Below are 24,382 nucleotides of genomic sequence, written 5' to 3'. Positions count from 1 at the left end.
ATATCCACTTCCTTTAATGTCATGTCGGTACTTTCCCTATATTGTCCCCAGTCACCGTGATTATACTTCCATCTCCCTTCTATTTTAGTGCTTTCTGTCCTTTGATTTATGTTTATGTGAATGAATATTGGGTAGTGATCACTTCCTATAGTGCTGTCTTTATTTACTTCCCACTCTACCTTTCCTGCTAACCCTTGTAACACTAGTGTTAAATCTATTGCTGTTTCTTTACCCGTAACTACATCTAACCTTGTTCCCGATCCATCATTCACACACACCAGTTCTTTTTCCTCCAAAAATGCTTCCAATGTTTCCCCATTCCAGTCATCCCTTTCACCCCACATTGTGCTATGTGCATTAAAGTCACCACACCAAATGATATTGCCACTCCAGTGCTCGACTATTGTTTCTAGTTGATGATTTTGTAATTTCTTGCACGGATTATAGAAGTTTAGCACTTTGTATCTTTCTTTATTATTCCATACTTCTACCCCTACTATTTCTAGTTCTTGTTTTTCTTTTAATATTGTATATTGCATGTCTTCTTTAATAAATATGGCACATCCTCCTCCTTGCCCATCATTCCTATCTTTACGTATTGTTATGTATCCTTTTATTATAAAGCTCAATTTTGGCTTCAGCCAGGTTTCTTGAATACATAGTATATGTGGTTTATTTTTCATATTATTAATATAACCCTTTAGTTCCTGTCCGTTTGCTATTAAACTTCTGGCATTCCACTGAACAATTAACATGGCGTTGGATTGTGGTAACATGACTCGGTCTCGTCTACTCTCTGTAGTTCACCTTGTACCTGTTCCCAAGATAGTTCTTTTAAATTTAAGAACTTTGCTGCTGCTTTGACAATTATTTTGATCTTCTCAGTTTTATTTCTTGCCTGTTCTGTGCAGTTTATTACATATGCCAGGAACACAACTAGCTTGTCCATGGAAAGTCCTGTATTTGCTGCCTCTTGTTTTTTATTACTTGTACTATTGTCACATGTGTCTTGTTCTGATCTATTCTCACTTCTATCTTGTTCTGCACTTTCTTTATTTCTTACTTTAACTGCCTCTGCGTATGTAATATTTCTTTCTACTCTGATTTGCTGTACTTCTGTTGCCTGTTTCCTAATGACACATCCTCCATACGCTGCTGTGTGATTCCCGCCACAGTTACAACACTTGACCAGTATATTGTCTCCACATTGTCCGTATTCATGCTCTCCTCCACACCTTCCACATCTCAACTTAGCATGGCACACACTGGCTATGTGCCCATAGCGTTGGCACTTGAAACAGCGTACTGGGGGTGGAACGTAAGCTCTAACGTAAAAGCTTAAAAACCCAATCATAATTCTTTGCGGTAGAACTTCCTCGACAAACTGTACTAATACAGATTCGCTCTCCGTCTTTTCTCCATTTCTAAATGCCATCATTCTTGTCATCATCTTGACAGTACCCCCTTTTATTTGTCTTTTCAATTCTTCTAAATTTTCACCCCTTGGGATTCCTGTCACTACTCCTCTTAATTGCCCCCTTTCGTTCCCCCACTTCCATTTTTTCCTTTATTATCTTATTGCACAGTTTTTGCAACCGCATTGCTTTGTTCTTTTGCTCTCCATTTTTGCATTGAATCAAAAGTCGTCCGTCCCTGAGCACCTTCGCTATCTCCACCTCTCCGATGTCCTTCTTTAACCCCTTAACCAGTGTCATCAAACTTATGTCATTCATGTCTTGACCTGATTTAAATGTATATATGATCCTGTAATTATCTTCCATAGTCTTTTTCCTCTTTTCTACTTCTTCATCTTCTTCGTGTACTCTTTTAGCACTCGATTTTCCTTCATGCCCTCCACTCCCCTTCTTTCCTCTCTCCCCTCTAGTCCTATCCACGTCCATACTTTCCTCATAAATCCCGTCACTATCCCCTTCCATCTCGATCCAGTCACAATACAGCTTATGCACAACCGCCAAGGAGATTTAGATACGCTCACTCGTTAGCCACCACTCCTTGTTTTACTTCCGCCTTCGTTAACACGTCACCCGTCGTCCTTCCTTCCAACTCCAACATCAGCCTGGTGGTTTAGAGACCACGGAACACGGAAACCTTTGACCCACTGAGCAGCATCCGGCAAGACTTCAAAATAAAACATGTCGAGAACGTTGTGTAAATAGGGAGAGAGATTAAAACGACTGAAATAAAAGAGTCGCTAAAGAGTGAGATTTAAAAATATATATATACAATTTTCTGTTAAAAAATGCGTTTTTGACAAATTATTCCCAAAAGTCACATACTTGCCAACCCTCCTGGATTTTCCGGGAGACTCCCGAAATCCAGCGCCTCTCCCGAAAACCTCCCAGAAGATAGTTTCTCCCGAAAATCTCCCGGAATTCAGCAGGAACTGGAGGCCACGCCCCCTCCAGCTCCATGCTACCTGAGTCCAGTGTGCTCAGGTAGCGAAGCAGAAGAACAAGACCGTAGTCGAAGAGCCAGGGGAGACACTTCTCCAGGGCCGATGTATGCTCGGGGCAACACCCTTACCCGGCAGTGGGTCTCCACAGCGGACGACTTTAGGGTGAATGATGAGTCCAGCGATTAGTTGCAAATCTTGCTTTATTGATTGCTTGCACACAGCCAATCCAACACAAAACCAACTAGTCACTCCCTGCACTCCTACCGCTCCCTCTCATCTCTCGCCCACACACTCACTGACATCACTCACCTCACATGCTGTCACCTATTAAAGGGCCACACACACACACATACTCTACTCTCATAACACACAGTACAGTTAGTAGAACAACTGTGTTTTCATTACTGTGTATTTGATAGGTGCCATTGCCCCGGAATTGTATTGCATTGTACTTTCAAGTACAACAGTGAGTAGATGAGTGTCATGTGTGTGTATATGTGTAAATAAATGAACACTGAAATTCAAGTATTTCTTTTATTTATATATATAATAAAATAAATAAATATATATATAGCTAGAATTCACTGAAAGTCAAGTATTTCATATATATATATATATATATATATATATATATATATATATATATCCATCCATCCATCTATTTTCTACCGCTTATTCCCTTTTGGGGTCGCGGGGGGCGCTGGAGCCTATCTCAGCTACAATCGGGCGGAAGGCAGGGTACACCCTGGACAAGTCGCCACCTCATCGCAGGGCCAACACAGATAGACAGACAACATTCACACTCACATTCACACACTGGTGCCAATTTAGTGTTGCCAATCAACCTATCCCCAGGTGCATGTCTTTGGAGGTGGGAGGAAGCCGGAGTACCCGGAGGGAACCCACGCAGTCACGGGGAGGACATGCAAACTCCACACAGAAAGATCCCGAGCCCGGGATTGAACCCAAGACTACTCAGGACCTTCGTATTGTGAGGCAGATGCACTAACCCAAATACTTGACTTTCAGTGAATTCTAGCTACCGTATATATATATTTATTTATTGATATATATATATATATATATATATATATATATGAAATACTCAAGTTGGTGAATTCTAGCTGTAAATATACTCCTCCCCTTTTAACCACGCCCCCACTCCAACCACGCCCCGCCCCACCCCCCACCTCCCGAAATCGGAGGTCTCAAGGTTGGCAAGTATACCATAAGACGCAAACGTCGTTCAGTCATCTAAAAAAACACATACGCACTGCAAAATACACGAAAAAATAATTATGTTCATAACAAAATTAGTTTTGAGGACGTCCTCGGTGTATGGAATATTAATCCACGCCTTTATATCGACTCGTCTTGATTACTGTAATGCCCTGTATGTTGGCATTAGCCAGGCCTCCCTCGCCCGCCTGTAGCTCGTACAGAACTCTGCTGCTCGTCTGCTAACACAGACCCGCAGACGTGAGCACATCACCCCTATTTTAGCGTCCCTTCACTGGCTCCCTGTGCGTTATCGAATCAATTTTAAACTCCTTTTATTTGTTTTTAAATGTCTAAACAACCTCGCGCCAACCTATCTCTCCGACCTCCTTCAGCCTTACTGCCCCACCCGATCCTTAAGATCAGCCGATCAGCTGCTGTTGACGGTCCCTGACACAAGGCTGAAGCTTAGAGGTGACAGAGCTTTCGCCGTTGCTGCTCCCAAGCTCTGGAACGACCTACCTCTGAGTGTTAGACAAGCCTCCTCTCTTCCTGTTTTTAAATCTCTCTTAAAAACATACTTTTATTCCATGGCTTTTAACACTGAGTGATATCCATCCTGCAATGGCGCCCCATAATACACCTGCTGTGAACCTGTTTTTATGTTTTTATTTATTCTATTTTTATTTATTTATTTTTTATCGTGTTCTGTTTGTGTTGTGTTGTTTGCTCGGTACTCGTTTTATCTTTTAACCTGTCCATTGTACAGCACTTTGGCTACCCCTGTGGTAAATTTTAAATGTGCTTTATAAATAAAGTTGATTTGATTTGATTTGATTTATGGAAGCTAGTTTCCACCACAAAAAAATACCCCATTGGTCATTGATCACGATCAAGGTCTTGATCAGGAGATTCATTCATTTTTTTGGTCATTTTTCATTCATTTATTTATTTATTTATTTCAGGCAATGACATAAAAAAGTACAACATTGACAACACATAATAATATAAATGAATATAATGCAAAAGGTAATGTATAGTATGTAATGCATGATTGTCCAGTTTTGCCTGAAAGGGAGTGGGAAGAAGATCATTTATTTAATCCAACCCCAAATTCTCCATTCAGTGATTATTCACATGAGTTTCACCCTTACTTTGTTCAAGGATTATAATACAGCTGTTGTATCATAGTGGCATTACCACAGGTAACAATACTTATTACACTGTAATAGGGGTGTGGGAAGAAATGTATTTGAATTCGAATCGCGATTCTCACGTTGTGCCATTCACAATCGATTCTCATTTTTTTTAAATCTATTTTTTTATTTATTTAAAAAAAAAGTTTTTATTTTTATTTTTATTTTATTTTATTTTTGTATTAATCAATCCAACAAAACAATACACAGCAATACCATAACAATGCAATCAAATTCCAAAACCAAAACCGACCCAGCAACACTCAGAACTGCAATAAACAGAGCAATTGAGAGGACACACAAACACGACACAGAACAAACCAAAAGTAGTGAAACAAAAATGAATATTATCAACAACAGTATCATTATTAGTTACAATTTCAACATAGCAGTGATTAAAAATCCTTCATTGACATTATCATTAGACATTTATAAAAAAAAAAAAAAAGAACAATAGTGTCACAGTGGCTTACACTTGCATCACATCTCATGAGCTGGGCAACACACTGTGTCCAATATTTTGACAAAGATAAAATAAGTGATATTTTTGGTTCATTTAATAGTTAAAACAAATTTACATTATTGCAATCAGTTGATAAAACATTGTCTTCTACAATTATAAAAGCTTTTTACAAAAATCTACTACTCTGCTTGCATGTCAGCAGACTGGGGTAGATCCTGCTGAAATCCTTTGTATTGAATGAATAGAGAATAATTTTGAATCGGGGAAAAATCGTTTTTGAATCGAGAATCGTGGGACACCAAAGATTCACAGTCCTACACTGTAACAATAATTTGTATCAACAATGTAGGAATAATGAATATACCAACAATGGTAATAGACAACATAGCAATAATGGTAATAGACAACATTGCAATAATGGTAAGGAAACATTGAGCACATGTTAACACTTTGAGACAGAGTACAGTAGCAGGTCAAATTAAAGACCCTCATCTCCATATTTGAACCAGACCCCAAGTTTGTATAATAGTTTAAATCGATTAATAGTTTGGCATTGCTTGTGTTGTAAATCCAGTTTGTTCCATAGTTATACTCCGCATACAGACACACAAAAACGTTTACGAGTGGTTTGAGCTCTCGGCAACAAGAAATATCCAAAGCCTCTCAAGTTATGAGCCTAAAGATAAAACTAAGATTAAAAAGTCATGATAATGGGATAAAGTATTATATGCGTAATTAGTCGGGCATAATTATGACCTTTATCTCAGAATTATGACTTTTTATCTCAGAATTATGACTTTGTATATCACAACTTCAAAGACATGCACCTGGGGATAGGTTGATTGGCAACACTAAATTGGCCCTAGTGTGTGAATGTTGTCTGTCTGTGTTGGCCCTGCGATGAGGTGGCGACTTGTCCAGGGTGTACCCCGCCTTCCGCCCGAATGCAGCTGAGATAGGCTCCAGCACCCCTCGCAACCCCAAAAAAGGGACAAGCGGTAGAAATTGGATGGATGGATGGATGGATGGATGGAATTTCGATTGTCTTATCTCATCATTTCGATGTTCGCATAATTCATACTTGCCAACCCTCCCGGATTTTCCGGGAGACTCCCGAAATTCAGCGCCTCTCCCGAAAACCTCCCGGGACAAATTTTCTCCCGAAAATCTCCCGAAATTCAGGCGGACCTGGAGGCCACGCCCCCTCCAGCTCCATGTGGACCCTCCAGGTCCGCATGGAGCAATGTTGTAATATATTGAGTTGGAGGCAATAACCAGGCGAGGTGATGAAGTACGTCTCTTTACTGTAGACTTCAGAACAGACTCACACACTTGACGTCAGGTGCGCAACACCACGTAAATCGTTGGCCAACCCAAAAGTAACCCCAGTACGCTATAGCCAACATTCACCAGGAGATGGCAACAGACAAACATAGATAACTCTATGACATTCCTCCCCTTTTAGAAATGTAGAAGATACTTAAAAGAAATAAACAACCCAACCACAAAATGCAGCAGCTCAATTAAAAAACTGTACTTAAGCCACATTATTTTATTTTTTTTTAGTACTGAACTCTTAACCATCCATCCATCCATCTTCTTCCGCTTATCCGAGGTCGGGTCGCGGGGGCAGCAGCCTAAGCAGGGAAGCCCAGACTTCCCTCTCCCCAGCCACTTCGTCCAGCTCCTCCCGGGGGATCCCGAGGCGTTCCCAGGCCAGCCGGGAGACATAGTCTTCCCAACGTGTCCTGGGTCTTCCTCGTGGCCTCCTACCGGTCGGACATGCCCTAAACACCTCCTTAGGGAGGCGCTCGGGTGGCATCCTGACCAGATGCCCGAACCACCTCATCTGGCTTCTCTCGATGCGGAGGAGCAGCGGCTTTACTTTGAGCTCCCCCCGGATGACAGAGCTTCTCACCCTATCTCTAAGGGAGAGCCCCGCCACCCGGCGGAGGAAACTCATTTCGGCCGCTTGTACCCGTGATCTTGTCCTTTCGGTCATAACCCAAAGCTCATGACCATAGGTGAGGATGGGAACGTAGATCGACCGGTAAATTGAGAGCTTTGCCTTCCGGCTCAGCTCCTTCTTCACCACAACGGATCGATACAGCGTCCGCATTACTGAAGACGCCGCACCGATCCGCCTGTCGATCTCACGATCCACTCTTCCCTCACTCGTGAACAAGACTCCGAGGTACTTGAACTCCTCCACTTGGGGCAAGATCTCCTCCCCAACCCGGAGATGGCACTCCACCCTTTTCCGGGCGAGAACCATGGACTCGGACTTGGAGGTGCTGATTCTCATCCCAGTCGCTTCACACTCAGCTGCGAACCGATCCAGTGAGAGCTGAAGATCCTGGCCAGATGAAGCCATCAGGACCAAATCATCTGCAAAAAGCAGAGACCTAATCCTGCAGCCACCAAACCGGATCCCCTCAACGCCTTGACTGCGCCTACAAATTCTGTCCATAAAAGTTATGAACAGAATCGGTGACAAAGGGCAGCCTTGGCGGAGTCCAACCCTCACCGGAAACGTGTCCGACTTACTGCCGGCAATGCGAACCAAGCTCTGACACTGATCATACAGGGAGCGGACCGCCACAATCAGACAGTCCGAAACCCCATACTCTCTGAGCACTCCCCACAGGACTTCCCGAGGGACACGGTCGAATGCCTTCTCCAAGTCCACAAAGCACATGTAGACTGGTTGGGCAAACTCCCATGCACCCTCAAGGACCCTGCCGAGAGTATAGAGCTGGTCCACAGTTCCACGACCAGGACGAAAACCACACTGTTCCTCCTGAATCCGAGGTTCGACTATCCGGCGTAGCCTCCTCTCCAGTACACCTGAATAGACCTTACCGGGAAGGCTGAGGAGTGTGATCCCACGATAGTTAGAACACACCCTCCGGTTCCCCTTTTTAAAGAGAGGAACCACCACCCCGGTCTGCTAATCCAGAGGTACTGCCCCCGATGTCCACGCGATGCTGCAGAGTCTTGTCAACCAAGACAGCCCTACAGCATCCAGAGCCTTAAGGAACTCCGGGCGGATCTCATCCACCCCCGGGGCCTTGCCACCGAGGAGGTTTTTAACTACCTCAGCAACCTCAGCCCCAGAAATAGGAGAGCCCACCACAGATTCCTCAGGCACTGCTTCCTCATAGGAAGACGTGTTGGTGGGATTGAGGAGGTCTTCGAAGTATTCCCTCCACCGATCCACAACTTCCGCAGTCGAGGTCAGCAGAACACCATCCGCACCATACACGGTGTTGGTAGTGCACTGCTTCCCCTTCCTGAGGCGGTGGATGGTGGTCCAGAATCGCTTCGAAGCCGTCCGGAAGTCGTTTTCCATGGCTTCCCCGAACTCCTCCCATGTCCGAGTTTTTGCCTCCGCGACCGCTGAAGCCGCACACCGCTTGGCCTGTCGGTACCTGTCCGCTGCCTCAGGAGTCCCATGAGCCAAAAGAACCCGATAGGACTCCTTCTTCAGCTTGACGGCATCCCTCACCGCCGGTGTCCACCAACGGGTTCTAGGATTACCGCCACGACAGGCACCAACTACCCTGCGGCCACAGCTCCAATCAGCCGCCTCGACAATAGAGGTGCGGAACATGGTCCACTCGGACTCAATGTCCAGCACCTCCCTCGTGACATGTTCAAAGTTCTTCCGGAGGTGGGAATTGAAACTCTCTCTGACAGGAGACTCTGCCAGACGTTCCCAGCAAACCCTCACAATGCGTTTGGGCCTGCCAGGTCTGTCCGGCATCCTCCCCCACCATCGCAGCCAACTCACCACCAGGTGGTGATCGGTAGAAAGCTCCGCCCCTCTCTTCACCCGAGTGTCCAAAACATGAGGCCGCAAATCCGATGACACAACTACAAAGTCGATCATAGAACTGCGGCCTAGGGTGTCCTGGTGCCAAGTGCACATATGGACACCCTTATGCTTGAACATGGTGTTCGTTATGGACAATCCGTGACGGGCACAAAAGTCCAATAACAAAACACCACTTGGGTTCAGATCCGGGCGGCCATTCTTCCCAATCACGCCTCTCCAGGTTTCACTGTCGTTGCCAATATGAGCGTTGAAGTCCCCCAGTAGAACGAGGGAATCACCCGGGGGAGCACTCTCAAGTACTCCCTCGAGTGAATCCAAAAAGGGTGGGTACTCTGAGCTGCTGTTTGGCGCGTAAGCGCAAACAACGGTCAGGACCCGTCCCCCCACCCGAAGGCGGAGGGAAGCTACCCTCTCGTCCACCGGGTTGAACTCCAACATGCAGGCTCTGAGCCGGGGGGCAACAAGAATTGCCACCCCAGCCCGTCGCCTCTCACTGCTGGCAACGCCAGAGTGGAAGAGAGTCCAGCCCCTCTCGAGAGAACTGGTTCCAGAGCCCTTGCTGTGCGTCGAGGTGAGTCCGACTATATCCAACCGGAACTTCTCTACCTCGCGCACTAGCTCAGGCTCCTTCCCCCCCAGCGAGGTGACGTTCCACGTCCCAAGAGCTAGCTTCTGTAGCCGAGGATCGGACCGCCAAGTGCCCTGCCTTCGGCTACCGCCCAGCTCACATTGCACCCGACCTCTATGGCCCCTGCTATGGGTGGTGAGCCCATTGGAGGGGGGACCCACGTTGCCTCTTCGGGCTGTGCCCGGCCGGGCCCCATGGGGACAGGCCCGGCCACCAGGCGCTCGCCATCGTGCCCCAACTCCGGGCCTGGCTCCGGAGGGGGGCCCCGGTGACCCGCGTCCGGGCGAGGGAAATCTGAGTCTCGGTTCTTGCATTTCCATAGAAGTCTTCGAGCTGCTCTTTGTCTGATCCCTCACCTAGGACCTGTTTGTCTTGGGAGACCCTACCAGGGGGCATGGAAGCCCCCGGACAACATAGCTCCTAGGATCATTGGGACACGCAAACTCCTCTACCACGTTAAGGTAGCAGCTCAGAGAGGAGTGAACTCTTAACCCTCATTTGTAAACAATAACATGCTTATTATACAAACAGTATTTGTACACCTTTAACACAGATTTTTATACTGTCTTCAGAGATTCAGTTTTTTTGGTGGTACTCGAAACCTTTCTGGGTATCTGCGGATCACTGGTGGGGTTTTTGTTGTGGGTGATCTGGGTTCTGGTGATGGCAACTCAGCAGCCCTTGAATCTGGTTCAATGATGAGACTAGTTTGTGTCTGACTCACTGATGGTCCTGGTGATGGAACTGAAACAGCACTGTCCAGTTGTACTGATGGCACATTTTCTGCAACTGGTGGAGACTAGATAACTGGCAGTCTCTCCATGTTTTCTCGCCATGGTAACATGTGATCCACATGCACTGTGTGCTGTCTCTGTCCCTCTTGATAGATAGATTGATATATATAAGTATTTCTTAATTATATATATATATATATATATATATATATATATATATATATATATATATATATATATATATATATATATATATATATATGTATATATATATATAAAGAAAATACTTGACTTTCAGTGAATTCTAGCTATATATATATATATTTATTATATATATATATATATATATATATATATATATATATATATATATATATATATATATATATATATATACTGTATGTATATATATATATATATATATATATATATATATATATATGAAATACTTGACTTGGTGAATTCTAGCTGTAAATATACTCCTCCCCTCTTAGCCAGGCCCCCAACCACGCCCCCACCCCGACCACGCCCCCCACCCCCACACCCCACCTCCCGAAATCGGAGGTCTCAAGGTTGGCAAGTATGGCATAATTTGACTTTTTGTCTCAGAGTTGACTTTTGATCTCAAATTCTTGTCTTTCTAATCCCATAATTTCGACATTGTATCCCATAATTCTGACTTTTTATCTGAAATTACCATTGGGGTGTTACTTTTCTTTAGTGGTGGAAACGGGCTTCCATATCTGTTCCCATGGTAGCATGATTAAAAACATAGACTGTGTTGACAAAATCCCGTGTGATTGGATTGTTATTGGATTAGGGAAAACAATAATATGACGTCAGCGAGACCAAACACACGCACGCCTATTATTGTCTTGCATTTGCTGACAAAGGACCTGGTGAAAAAGTCGAGCTCCGCCCACTTTCTGTGTGACGTCAAACCCAAACAAAACACCACCATGGAGTGCGTGTTCCTGCTTTTGGCCCCTAGAGGGCGACAGATGACCATAAAAAACTAAAATAATCCATACGTTAAAAAATAGCTTTTTTTGATGGATATCCATACATAAGTACTAATACATTACTTTTAATGAAATATCCATTTGAATAATTCACACTTTCCAAAAAATACTCTTGTCTTTATTGCGCAGCTGCTCTTGCTGTTACAATAATAAAAAAACTTTTTAAATATTACAGACAAGACAAAAGTAAACAAATTGACAATATAAAACACCTTTTTTCAGTACAATCAATAAATAAACATTTACAAATAATTATTGACAGGGGTCCAGTTGCTAAAGACGCTAACGTAAACATTCTCTCTCTCTCGATTAGCATTTAGCTGCTAGAGGCTAAAGGCCAGCGCTCCTGTGCAAATGTTGCCGCGCGGTGCGGGGGTTGCCATGGCAACAGAGGATGCCGCGACCCCCCTCAGGACCGCTCGTCCGCTCTGCTCCCGCCGTGTCGCCGCGGCGACGAGGCCTCCTCGTGCGACTGTTTGGAGGAGCTGGACAAGTCCATGGCCACCTCCTCCTCCGTCTCCTCCTCCTCGGGGAACTCCTCTCCTCCGACGCGAACATGCTCCGCCTCCCGGGCCTCGGGCGCCTCGCAGAACGAGTCGGAGCGCTTCGAGTCCGAATCGGCGGGGCTGGACGCGGGGCATTTTTTGGACATTTCCAGCGACTTCTTGTGCATTCCTGAGAGCACAAACAAACACGCTCGTTGGTTTTCATGGTTGCTATGATACGCCGTGATGCTGCGCTATAGATGTCCAGGTGCGTGCGTGCGTGCGTGGCACTGACGTGCATGCGGCTCACCGAGCAGCCAGGGCGCGCACGATCCCATCATTCCGTTCTTGGCCGAGTTGAGGATGGACTCTGGGAGCGGGATGGAGTGGCGCACCATGGCGCCGTACAGGCCGTACTCGGCCATGACGCTGCTGCGACCCCAGCACTTCTCGCGCTTACGCCACTTTGCGCGCCGGTTCTGGAACCACACCTACCCACACACGCACACACACACACAAGTGTTACAATCTTCACACTTCATAACAGGGGCGTCCAAACGTAGTACACTAAAAATTAAAGCAGGCGAGGCCCATTAAAAAAAAAAAAAAAAGTTCAAAAACCTTTAGGAATGTCCTCAATTTTGGTGACTGTTAAAGGTCCCAGGGACCCAAAATAGTTGCAGTCATTAAAGTGTAAAAATAAGTCATATATATATATATATATATATATATATATATGTTTTTACTTTATCCACTTAAATATCAAATTCAGATCTATCAATTTATTTGTTTCATGTTTTATGGCCACACTGTAAAAAAAAATCCTATTTTTATGGTTAATTTACTCTTAAATTTCTACTGTATTTTTTTTTTTTTAATAGTTCATAAAACTGTAGAATTGAAGACATTAGCTGTAAATAAACAATCCGCCTGTTATTTTAAGTAATATGCCAGTAATGACAAACTATGTATATTTCTTTTTTTTTTTACAGAAAAATACCAAATTAATTATACATAGCATTTTCTGTTTTCTTAAATTACTTTCAAATTCATGTAATAGTACGATATTTTTTCCATAAAACGTTTCATGAAAATTTCTGTAATTATAATGTTTTTGATCATTATTTGGTTTACAATGTTTTACTTTAGTTTTATGGTTTTCGTTTGGCAGCCGTAGCTGCCAGTAGATGACCGTTTTTTTACAGAATTTTTTTTTATAGTGCATACTTCTTAAGTCAAAAACTCTTAAGGCCCAAGCTGTTTGTTTACATGCTTTTTTTATTTCTCTTTGCTATTTGGGCTTATTGGACCCTAATTAGAATAAAAACTAAGAATCATCTTTTGATATGATGTACTTAGTAACAAAGGTATACTTCATGTTTAGTGACATGCTAATTCTTATTTTTACACTTTTTTCCCCCCAAATTCTATTGAATATTATACTCTTCTGACACCACCAGATGGCAGTATAAGTGTCCACATAAGTGGCCATAAGACCCCAATTAAGTACTGTACACAATTTTGGAAATAAGAGCTAAAAGGTGCTGTCCACGCATGTGGCCAATAAGGCCTTTAGAGTTAAGTCAAAAACACAAAATATGCAAAGTACCCTAAAACATTTTTCAAAATTGAATAATTGATGTGAAGTAATTGGAACCTTAAATAGGTAAATAATTCATAACAACTTAGCTTTTCATTCATTATAACTTTTGAACAGTGACAGTTTAAAAAAAAAATCACACAAAAGGTCTCAGGTACCAAAAAGGCCCGAATTCATAAAAGTGTTAAATAAGTCATATATTAATATTTGTTATCTGTAGATCAACTTCAGATCTATCTGTTGCCATAAAGTTTGTTTGTTTTTATGTATTATTATGCCCTTTTTTCAAAGAAACCCCAGTTTTTTTTGGTGGCAAAAATATTTAAAAAAATATGCAATCTTTTACCGTAAACATTTTTCAAAATGGAATATTTAATGCAAAGTAGTTGGAGCGTTAAATAAGTAAGTACTTTTATAACTTTGCAATTTTTTTTTTTTTTTTTTTTTACAATGACAGTTTAAAAAAATCATAAAAGTCCCCAGGACCTAAAAGGGTCCCAGTCATTAAAGTGTTGAAAATAAGTTATACTGAATATCAATATGTTTTTAATTTCAACACATAAATATCTATAGATCAACTTTGGATATATCTGTTGATATGAAGTTGAATAATTGAAGTGAAGTAATTGGAACCTTAAATAGGTAAATAATTCATAACAACTTAGCTTTTCATTCATTATAATTTTTGAACAGTGACAGTTTAAAAAAAAATAAAAAAAATCACACAAAAGATCTCGGGGACCAAAAAGACCCCCATTCGTATAAGTGTTAAATTAGTCAAATATTAATATTTGTTAACACTTAAATATCTGTAGATCAACTTCAGATCTATCTGTTGCCATAAAGTTTTAAAACATGTATTGTGCCATTTTTCTCAAAGAAAACCCTTTTTTTTTTGGTGGCAAAAATATGAAAAAATATGCAATCTTTTACCCTAAACATTTTTCAAAGTGGAATATTTAATGTGAAGTAATTGGAGCGTTAAATAAGTTAGTAATTTTATACCATTCCATTTGATTCTTTATTATTATTTTTTTTACAATGACAGTTAAAAGAAAATCATCAATAAAGTGTTGAAAATAAGTCATTCTGGATATTAATGTGTTTTTACTTTCAACACATAAATAACGATAGATAAACTTTGGATATATCTGTTGATATGAAGTTGAATAATTGATGTGAAGTAATTGAAACGTTAAATAGGTAAATAATTCATAACAACTTAGCTTTTCATTCATTATCATTTTTAACAGTGACAGTTTAAAAAAAAACACAAAAGGTCTCAGGGACCAAAAAGGCCCCCATTCATAAAAGTGTTAAATAAGTCATATATTAATATTTGTTATCTGTAGATCAACTTCAGATCTATCCATTGCCATAAAGTTTTCATTTTTTTAATGTATTATTATGCCATTTCTTTTGTGGCAAAAATATTAAAAAAATATTCAATCTTTCACCCTAAACATTTTTCAAAGTGGAATATTTAATGTGAAGTAACTGGAGCGTTGAATAAGTTAGTAATTTTATAACATTGCATTTGATTCTTTTTTTTAAATTTTTTTTTTTAACAGTGACAATTAAAATAATCATAAATGTCTCCAGGACCTATAAGGGTCCCAGTTATTAAAGTGTTAAAAATAAGTCATACTGGATATTAGAGTGTTTTTACTTTCAACACCTAAATATAGATCAACTTTGGATGTATCTGTTGCCATTTTTTATGTTTTATGCCCTTTTTTTTTTTTTTTTCCAAAGAACAACCATGTTTTTAAGTCAAAAACAAAAATGTGCAAAGTTTTACCCAAAACATTTTTCAAAATATAATATTTTATCTGAGTTAATTGAAGTCTTAAATAGGTCAATAATTCATAACATTGCGTTTTTTGAACGAAAGTTCAGACTCAAGGTCTCGGGGACCCAAAAGGGTCCCACTCATTAAACTGTTAAAAATAGGTCATACTGTATTTTGTTTTCAACACTTAAATGATTTATAGATCAAGTTCAGATATATCCGTTGCCATAACAAAAAAAACAAAAAAAGTTTTTTATGGCAAACAAAATATGCAATAATTTTCCCAAACATTTTTTAAAATGTAATATTTATTGTGAAGTAATTGGAGCCTAAAACAAGCAAATAATTTTATAACAACATTGCTTTTGATTCATTATCTTTCAACAATGAGAGTTGAAAAAAATCATACAGGTCTCAAAGACCCAAAAGGGTCCCAGTCATTAAAGTGTTAAAAATAAGTCATACTGGATATTAATGTGTTTTTACTTTCAACACCTAAATATCTATATAGATCAACCTCAGATATATCCATTGTTTTTTAGTTTTAGTTTTTTTTTAAGTTTCATGCCCTTTTTTAACAAGGAAAAAAACATTTTATTATTCAGAAACAAAAATGTGCAAAATTTTACCCCAACATTTTTTCCAAATGGAATATTTTATGTGGGGTAATTAGTGTTAAATAGGTCACTAATTCATTACAATGTTGCTTTTTAACAACATTGCTTTTTTGAATGATAGTTTAAAATAAAAATCAGACTAAAGGTCTCGAGGACCAAAAAGGGCCCAGTTAAACTGTTAAAAATAGGTTATACTGTATATTGATTTTTTTTTTTTTTTAAACATGTAAAAAAATGTTTAGGTCAACCTCAGATATATCCGTTGCCATTAGGTTTTGTATTTATTGTACCCTTTTTCAAAGAAAACCTAAGGGTTTTTTTATGCTTGCGAACATAAAATATGCAATATTTTCCCCAAACATTTTACAAAATGTAATATTTAGTGTGAAGTAACTGGAGCCTAAAGTAAGCAAATCATTTTATAACAACATTGCATTTGATTAATTATTTTTTGAACATTGCAGTTAAAAAAACAGACTAAAGGTCTTGGGACCTAAAGTTCCCACTCTCATAATAAAAGTGTTAAAAATATGTTATATATTTTATTTTTATAACATGACAGTTAAAACATCATAAAGGTCTCAAGGACCCAAAGGGGTCCCAGTCATTAAACTGTTAAAAATAGGTCATATTGTTTATTGATATATATATTTTTTTAAATTTAAGACATATATATTTATAGATCAACTTCAGATATATCCTTTGCCATAAAGTTTTTATTTATTGTACCCTTTTTTTGATGGCAAACACAAAATATGCAATATTTCCCCCAAACATTTTTCAAAATGGAATAGTTATTGTGAAGTAATTGGGGCCTAAAATGGGTAAATAATTCATAACATTGGTTTTGATTCAGTTATATTTTTTGAACATTGCAGTTAAAAAACAGACTAAGTTTTGTATTATTTGTTTTAACAATGAGAGATAATGAGGTGGGAAAAAACAGCCTGCATGGCAGTTTTGTGTTATTAATTATTTTGTTCCCACTCTCATAATAAAAGTGTTAAAAATATGTCGTATATTTTATTTTATAACATGACAGTTAAAAACATCATAAAGGTCTCAAGGACCCAAAAGGTCCCAGTCATTGGACTGTTAAAAATAGGTCATATTGTATATTGATATTTTTTTTAAAACTTTTAACATGTATATATTTATAGATCAACTTCAGATATATCCTTTGCCATAAAGTTTTTTTAATTTTTTTTATTTATTGTACCCCTTTCTTTCCCAAAGAAAACACAGGTTTTTTTGATGGCAAACACAAAATATGCAATATTTCCCCCAAACATTTTTCAAAATGGAATATTTAATGTGAAGTAATTGGGGTCTAAAATGGGTAAATAATTCATAACATTGGTTTTGATTCAGTATTATTTTTTTGAACAATGCAGTTAAAAAAACAGACTAAAGGTCTCGGGACCTAAAATGCCCACACTCATAATAAAAAAGTGTTAAAAATATGTCATATATTTTATTTTATAACATGACAGTTAAAACATCATAAAGGTCTCAAGGACCCAAAAGGGTCCCAGTCATTAAACTGCTTCTGTTAAAAATAGGTCATATTGTATATTGATTTTTTTTTAAACTTTTAACATGTATATATTTATAGATCAACTTCAGATATATCCTTTGCCATAAAGTTTTTATTTATTTTTTTATTTATTGTACCCTTTTTCCCCCCCAAAGAAAACACAGGTTTTTTTGATGCATTTTTCAAAATGGAATATTTAATGTGACGTAATTGGGGTCTAAAATGGGTAAATAATTCATAACATTGGTTTTGATTCAGTATTATTTTTTGAACAATGCAGTTAAAAAAACAGACTAGAGGTCTCGGGACCTAAAATGCCCACTCTCATAATAAAAAAGTGTTAAAAATATGTCATATATTTTATTTTATAACATGACAGTTAAAAACATCATAAAGGTCTCAAGGACCCAAAAGGGTCCCAGTCATTTAACTGCTAAAAATAGGTCATATTGTATATTGATATTTTTTTTAACGTTTAACACGTATATATTTATAGATCAACTTCAGATATATCCTTTGCCATAAAGTTTTAAAAAAAAATTTATTTATTGTACCCTTTTTTTTTTTTTTCAAAGAAAACAGGTTTTTTTTATGGCAAACACAAAATATGCAATATTTCCCCCAAACATTTTTCAAAATGGAATATTTAATGTGAAGTAATTGGAGCCTAAAATGGGTAAATAATTCATAACAACATTGGTTTTGATTCAGTATTATTTTTGGAACAATGCAGTTAAAAAACAGACTCAATTTTGTGTTATTTGTTGAACAATGAGAGAGAATGAGGAAAAAAAATCTGCCTGCGTGACAGTTTTGTGTTATTAATTATTTTGTGGTTATATTTCACAAGTTTGCGCTTTTATCCCAATTGTAACTTTTTTTTATTTTTATAAATTTTTTAAAATAACGGGCCATTTATAAATGATCCTGGTGCCGCAAATGGCCTCCCTGGGCCGGACTTTGGACACCCCTGCTTTAACAAAGACACTCACGGGGCAGGCGAGAGCCAGCCCCTCGAATTCTGCCTAGCAACAAGCGGGGAGGCGATGACATCACACCTGTATGCGGTCCTCGGGCAGCTCGGTCTTGACGGCCAGCATCTCGCGCGCGTATACGTCCGGGTAGTGCGCCTCGTGGAAGGCCTTCTCCAGCTCCTCCAGCTGGTGGGACGTAAACACGGTCCTGCAGGGTCACAACATTAGGGACACCTCGAGAGGCTGGCTTTTAGAAATCGATTTTTTTTTTTAAATCGGTTTTAAACATTTTTTTTTAAATTTTTAATACAACTCAAGCTCCAACCCCGTGACCCCAAGAGAGACAAGCGGTAGAAAATTAATGGATGTTTTTTTTTTTTTTTTTTGGTCGAGAATTGGTTTAAATCGATACTGAGTTAAATCTTCACTTCAGGAATCGGATGGAATGGATTGGTGCCCAAAGATTCCCTCAGGTGCTCCTCACCTGTGTCGGCGCTTCTTCCTCTTCTGAGAACTTCCACAAGTTTTGGACTCGTTGTGGTCGGACAGAACCTCCTCATCTGCGGCACAAATCAAAAGATTTGTCAGTGATGACGTCACGACGTGTCCAGGAAAAAGAAGAAAACAAAACAATATTGACATAAAAATAAAAATACATTGAGAAAACTAGAAAGCGCATCGAAGCGGGTCAGGACCAGGTTAGGCCGGGTTGGGGTCGTACCGGAGAAGGCGTCCCTCTGGGCCTCCAGACTGTGCAGGTAGTGGCTGTCGGGCCGGGCCTGGAGGAGGGGCAGGTGTCCGGGCAGGAAGCACGGCGCCCCGGGGGGCTGCTGGGCCGCCAGACTGCACAGGAAGCCCAGACCCAGCGGAAGCGAGCTGCCCGGGAACGAGAAGCCGCCCCCGAGGACTCCTCCGCCGGCGCCCTGAGGCTCGACCGCCGCCGCCGAGCCGGAGCCAGGCGGCCCGCCGGGCTGCTGGCGCACCGCCTGCAAGTCCGACTCCAGACCCAGCAAGTCCGTGATGGCGAACCCTTTGGACCGGTACCCGGAACCGTGGAGTCTGGACTTGTCACTCCCGAAGGCGGAAGACAACAACTTGACTTTAGAAGTCTCCTCGCTGACGTCCTCGCGAACCGCCATGATGATGATGATAATGATGATGAGAGGGATGCAGAAGACGAGGACCGGGACCCGCCGGGTCAACGGGCCACCTTTATGGGCCTCGTGTCCCCGGGGGATCAGGACCACGACCAATGAGAGGCGAGCTTTCACTGAAGGGGCGGGGCCTGATGTGTCGTGTCAATCTGTGAGGATTAATTGCACCAATTTGAATGTTTTCAATCCGATCAGGATTTTCTCTGAAGAAGACTTTTTAATTTGTGCTCTTTCTCTTCCACCGAGCACAACAATCGTGATAATAATATCACAAAGAATACACGTCAGATTTGTGAACACCAATAATATTATTTCATCAAGCCGTTGTTAGCATAACACCATGCAGTGCGCGCATGATAATAATAATAATAATATACCAAAAATATACTGTAAATCCATTTAATATTTTTATGTCCGCTTGTAACAGCGAATAATATATTTCGATTATTATATCTTTTTTACGTTCACTAAGAAAAAATGTAGCTTTTACAGTAAAAATGGCACCAGATTTTACTGTTGTTTTTTTGCAACATAGTACAGTAAAAGGAATGGGGGAAAAAAACTGGCAGCTAAGTCAGCCTGTGCTTCGTTCAATTTACAGTATTTTGCTGTAAAAACACTGTAAATTTTACTGTAAATTCGATTGTAATTTTTAGTGTACATTTTGATGGATATATTGCTTTGAAATTTTAAGTCAAACAGATTTTTAAGTATTTTTATTTTGACAAAATAATTGTTTGGATTTTTTTTTTTAAATCAATTTACCCATATGCTTTCGATTATTATATATTTTTTACATACACTGTAACAAAAAATTTAGCTTTTACAGTAAAAAAAGTCACCAGATTTTACTGTAAATTATAAAGTTGTTTTTTTTGCATCATAAAAAGGAAAAAGGAAAACAATACTATTGTTTATTCATGGGAAAAAATCTGGCAGCTCAGTGAACCTGTGTTTTGTTCAATTTACAGTAATATGCTGTAAAAACCCTACATTTTACCGTAAAATCAATTGTCATTTTTAGTGTACAATTTGATGGATAAATTGCTTTGAACTCTTAAGTCAAGCAGATTTTTAACAATTTTTATTTTGACAAAACAATTGTTTGGGAAGTATGTTGACATATGTTGCAATGTTATATCATATTTGGGTTTGAAAGGCATGCATTTTCATGCAGTACATTAATGTTTTTCAGTCAAAAGGGAAAAAGCAAATGTATTACGAAAAGATACTGTACTTTTTTGACACATATTATTTCCAGTTTTTCGCGGCCCACGTTAAATGATGTGGCGGGCCACATCCGGTCCCCGGGCCACCTGTGCCGTGTACATTCATTTCATTAGCACCATGTATATTAAAAATAACTTATCTCATTATAAGCAAATGGTATTAAAGAACACAAAAAATAGTACTAATTACAATAGCAATTATTTAAAAATAGTCAAAATGACAATTGGTATCGTAGATGCAATTTATTAGCAGTAAAATATTTTTTTATTTTTTGTTTGTAGATACATTTTATTTGTGCTAAAACAGGGTTTTATTTAAAATGTATAAAAACATTTTATTAGCACTAAATTGCATTTTATTTTTCGTTTGTAAACACAAAACACACTAAAATATGGTTTAAGGTGACATTTTAGTTTATTTGTGATATATTTTACTAACACTAAAACAGGGTTGTATTTTTTGTTTGTAGATACATTTTACTAGCATTAAAATAAGGTTTTATATTTTGCTCATAGAAACATTTTATTAGCACTTAAATAGGGTTTATTTTTTCTAATTTTACCAGCATTAAAACAGGGATTTATTTATACATACATTTAATTACAACTAAATAGAGTTCAAAGTGATATTTAATTTTTCGATACTTTTTATTAGCACTGACACAAACTTCTATTTTGTATTTGAACATACATTTAAGTAGCAATAAAATTGGATTTTATTTTTCATTTGTAGAACAATTTTATTCACACTGAAACAGGGTTTTAAAATGACTGCTGGATATTTTATTTATACATTTTATTAGTTTTTATACATATTTCACTCGCACTAAAACAGGGTTTTATTTTTGTATTTTTTAATACATTTTATTTGTGCTAAAACAAGGCTTTATTTTACATTTGTAGATACTTTTTACTAGCACTAAAACAGGGTTTTATTTTTGTATTTCTTAATACATTTTATTCGTGCCAAAACAGGGTTTTATTTTACATTTGTAGATACTTTTTACTAGTACTAAGCCAGGGTTTTATTATTGTATTTGTTAATACATTTTATTAGCACAAAAACAGGGTTTTGTTTTTTATTCACAGTTAAATTTTAGTAGCACTAAAATTAAGTTTTGTTTGGAGATACATTTTATTAGTATTTAAATAGGGCTTCAATGTTTTTTTAAAACACATTTTACTAGCATTCAAACATTTTTTTGCTTATGTTGTTCATGCTAAAACTGGATTTTATTTTTCATTTGTAAATACATATTATTATCACTAAAATAGGGGTTTAAGGTGACTGCAAGACATTTTAGTTAATTTTACATACATTTTATAGCACTAAACGGGGTTTTATTTTTTATTTGTACAAAACCCATTCAACCTATATTCAATTGAATAGACTGCAAAGACAAAATATTTAACGTTAGAACTGGTAAACTTAGTTATTTTATGCAACTATTAGCTCATTTAAAGTTAAAGTCCCAACAATTGTCACACACACACTAGGTGTGGTGAAATGTGTCCTCTGCATTTGACCCATCCCCTTGTTCCACCCTCTGGGAAGTGAGGGGAGCAGTGAGCAGCAGAGTGCGCTGCGCTCCGGAATCATTTGGTGATTTACACCCCCAATTCCAACCCTTGATGCTAAGTGCCAAGCAGGGAGGCATTGGGTCCCATTTATTGTAGTCTTTGGTATGACTCGGCCGGGGTTGAACTCAGAACCTCCCAATCTCAGGGTGGACACTAACCACAAGGCCACTGAGCTTGGAAGTTGTTGCGTGCAACATGTTTAAAAAAAGCTGGCACAAGTGGCAAAAAAGACTGAGAAAGTTCAGGAACTGTTTAAGAACAACTTTTCTCAGCGAGGTATTGCAAGGAATTTAGGGATTTCACCATCTACGGTCCGTAATATCATCAAAAGGTTCAGAGAATCTGGAGAAATCACTGCACGTGAGCGACAATGCCAGTGATCTTCGATCCCTCAGGCGGTACTGCATGAAAAAGCGACATCAGTGTGTAAAGGATATCACCACATGGGCTCAGGAACACTTCAGAAAACCACTGTCAGTAACTACAGTTCGTAGCTACATCTGTAAATGCAAATTACAACTCTACTATGCAAAGCGAAAGCCATTTATCAACAACACCCAGAAACTCCGCCGGATTTGCTGGGCCCGAGCTCATCTAAGATGGACTGATGCAAAGTGGAAACGTGTTCTGTGGTCTGACGAGTCCACATTTCAAATTGTTTTTGGAAACTGTGGACATCGTGTCCTCCGGACCAAAGAGGAAAAGAACCATCTGGACTGTTATAGTTCAAAAGCCAGCATCTGTGATGGTATAGGGTGTATTAGTGCCTAAGGCATGGGTAACTTACACATCTGTGAAGGCACCATTAATGCTGAAAGGTACAGACAGGTTTTGGAGCAACATATGTTGCCATCCAAGCAATGTATTTTTCATGGACGCCCCTGCTTATTTCAGCAAGACAATGCCAAGCCACATTTTGCACGTGTTACAACAGCGTGGCTTCGTAGTAAGAGAGTGCAGGTACTAGACTGGCCTGCATGTAGTCCAGACCTGTCTCCCATTGAAAACGTGTGGCGCATTATGAAGCCTAAAATACAACAACGGAGACCCCGGACTGTTGAACAACTTAAGCTGTACATCAAGCAAGAATGGGAAAGAATTCCACCTGAAAAGCTTAAAAAATTGGTCTCTCAGTTGGAACATTGAATATCTTGTCTTTGCAGTCTATTCAATTGAATATAAGTTGAAAAGGATTTGCAAATCATTGTATTCTGTTTTTTATTTACGATTTACACAACGTGCCAACTTCACCGGTTTTGGGTTTTGTAGCTACATTTTACCAGCACTAAAATAAAGTTTTATATTTTGTCTATTGATACATTTTATTAGCACTTAAATATTGATTTTCAGACCATTTTTTCTCGCATTCAAACAGGGGTTTGGGACTAAAATCGGTTACTGCGGGATATATTATTTTTAGATACATTTTACTAGCACTAAAACAGGCTTTGAGTTGTTAGTTGTACGTATATTTTCATTAGCACTGAAACAGGTTTTTGTTTTGTATTTGAATATACATTTTATTATCAATAAAATTGGATTTTATTTTTCATTTGTAGAGAAATGTTATTCACACTAAAACAAAGCTTTATTTTTTATTTATGAATTTTTTTTGTATGAGCACAAACATTTGGTTTTATTTTTTGTTTGTAGATACATTGTATTACAACTTAAATAGGGTTTTATTTTAAATTTTTAGACAGATTTTACTAGCTTTAAAACAGGGTTGAAGGTGTATGGAATATTTTATGTTTGGATACATGTTATTAGCCCGGAAACAGGCTTTTATTTTGTATTTGAATATACAGTTTGCTAGCAATAGCATTTTATTTTATTTTTCATTTGTAGAGAAATGAGTTTCACATTAAAACAAGGCCTTATTTTTTATTTATGAATAC

General features: G+C 39.0%; 2 protein-coding genes across 3 annotated transcripts in view; one reads left to right on the top strand and one right to left on the bottom strand.

Moving 5' to 3' along the window:
• entpd6 (ectonucleoside triphosphate diphosphohydrolase 6) overlaps positions 1-24,382 on the top strand; it is a 76,086-nt gene that overhangs the window by 6,568 nt on the left and 45,136 nt on the right. The window lies entirely within an intron of this gene.
• vsx1 (visual system homeobox 1 homolog, chx10-like) lies at positions 11,618-19,703 on the bottom strand. 2 transcript variants are annotated; one of them, XM_061974190.1, is made up of 5 exons: positions 19,242-19,703; positions 19,005-19,080; positions 18,605-18,728; positions 12,296-12,491; positions 11,618-12,190 (listed from the first exon to the last, which is right to left on the bottom strand). In XM_061974190.1, the coding sequence occupies exons 1-5, from the start codon at positions 19,657-19,659 to the stop codon at positions 11,925-11,927; spliced, it is 1,080 nt and encodes a 359-aa protein (XP_061830174.1). In that variant the 5' UTR covers positions 19,660-19,703; the 3' UTR covers positions 11,618-11,924. The 2 variants fall into 2 exon arrangements, with proteins under 2 accessions (XP_061830174.1, XP_061830259.1); XM_061974275.1 differs by having other exon boundaries at positions 12,311-12,491.

The sequence above is a fragment of the Nerophis lumbriciformis genome, linkage group LG02 (assembly GCF_033978685.3).
Source record: "Nerophis lumbriciformis linkage group LG02, RoL_Nlum_v2.1, whole genome shotgun sequence".
Classification (NCBI taxonomy): domain Eukaryota; kingdom Metazoa; phylum Chordata; class Actinopteri; order Syngnathiformes; family Syngnathidae; genus Nerophis; species Nerophis lumbriciformis.
The sequence above is the reverse complement of the archived record's forward strand: the minus strand, read 5'-3'. Positions and strand labels throughout refer to the sequence as shown.

Excerpts from the sequence above, each read along its gene's own strand:
- vsx1 (XM_061974190.1), bottom strand. The coding sequence starts at position 19,659 with ATGGCGGTTCGCGAGGACGTCAGCGAGGAGACTTCTAAAGTCAAGTTG. Across the intron at positions 18,729-19,004 it reads AGGAAGAAGCGCCGACACAG|GACCGTGTTTACGTCCCACC; the intron begins GTGAGGAGCACC and ends GTGACCCTGCAG. Across the intron at positions 12,492-18,604 it reads TGCCCGAGGACCGCATACAG|GTGTGGTTCCAGAACCGGCG; the intron begins GTGTGATGTCAT and ends GTGTGTGGGTAG.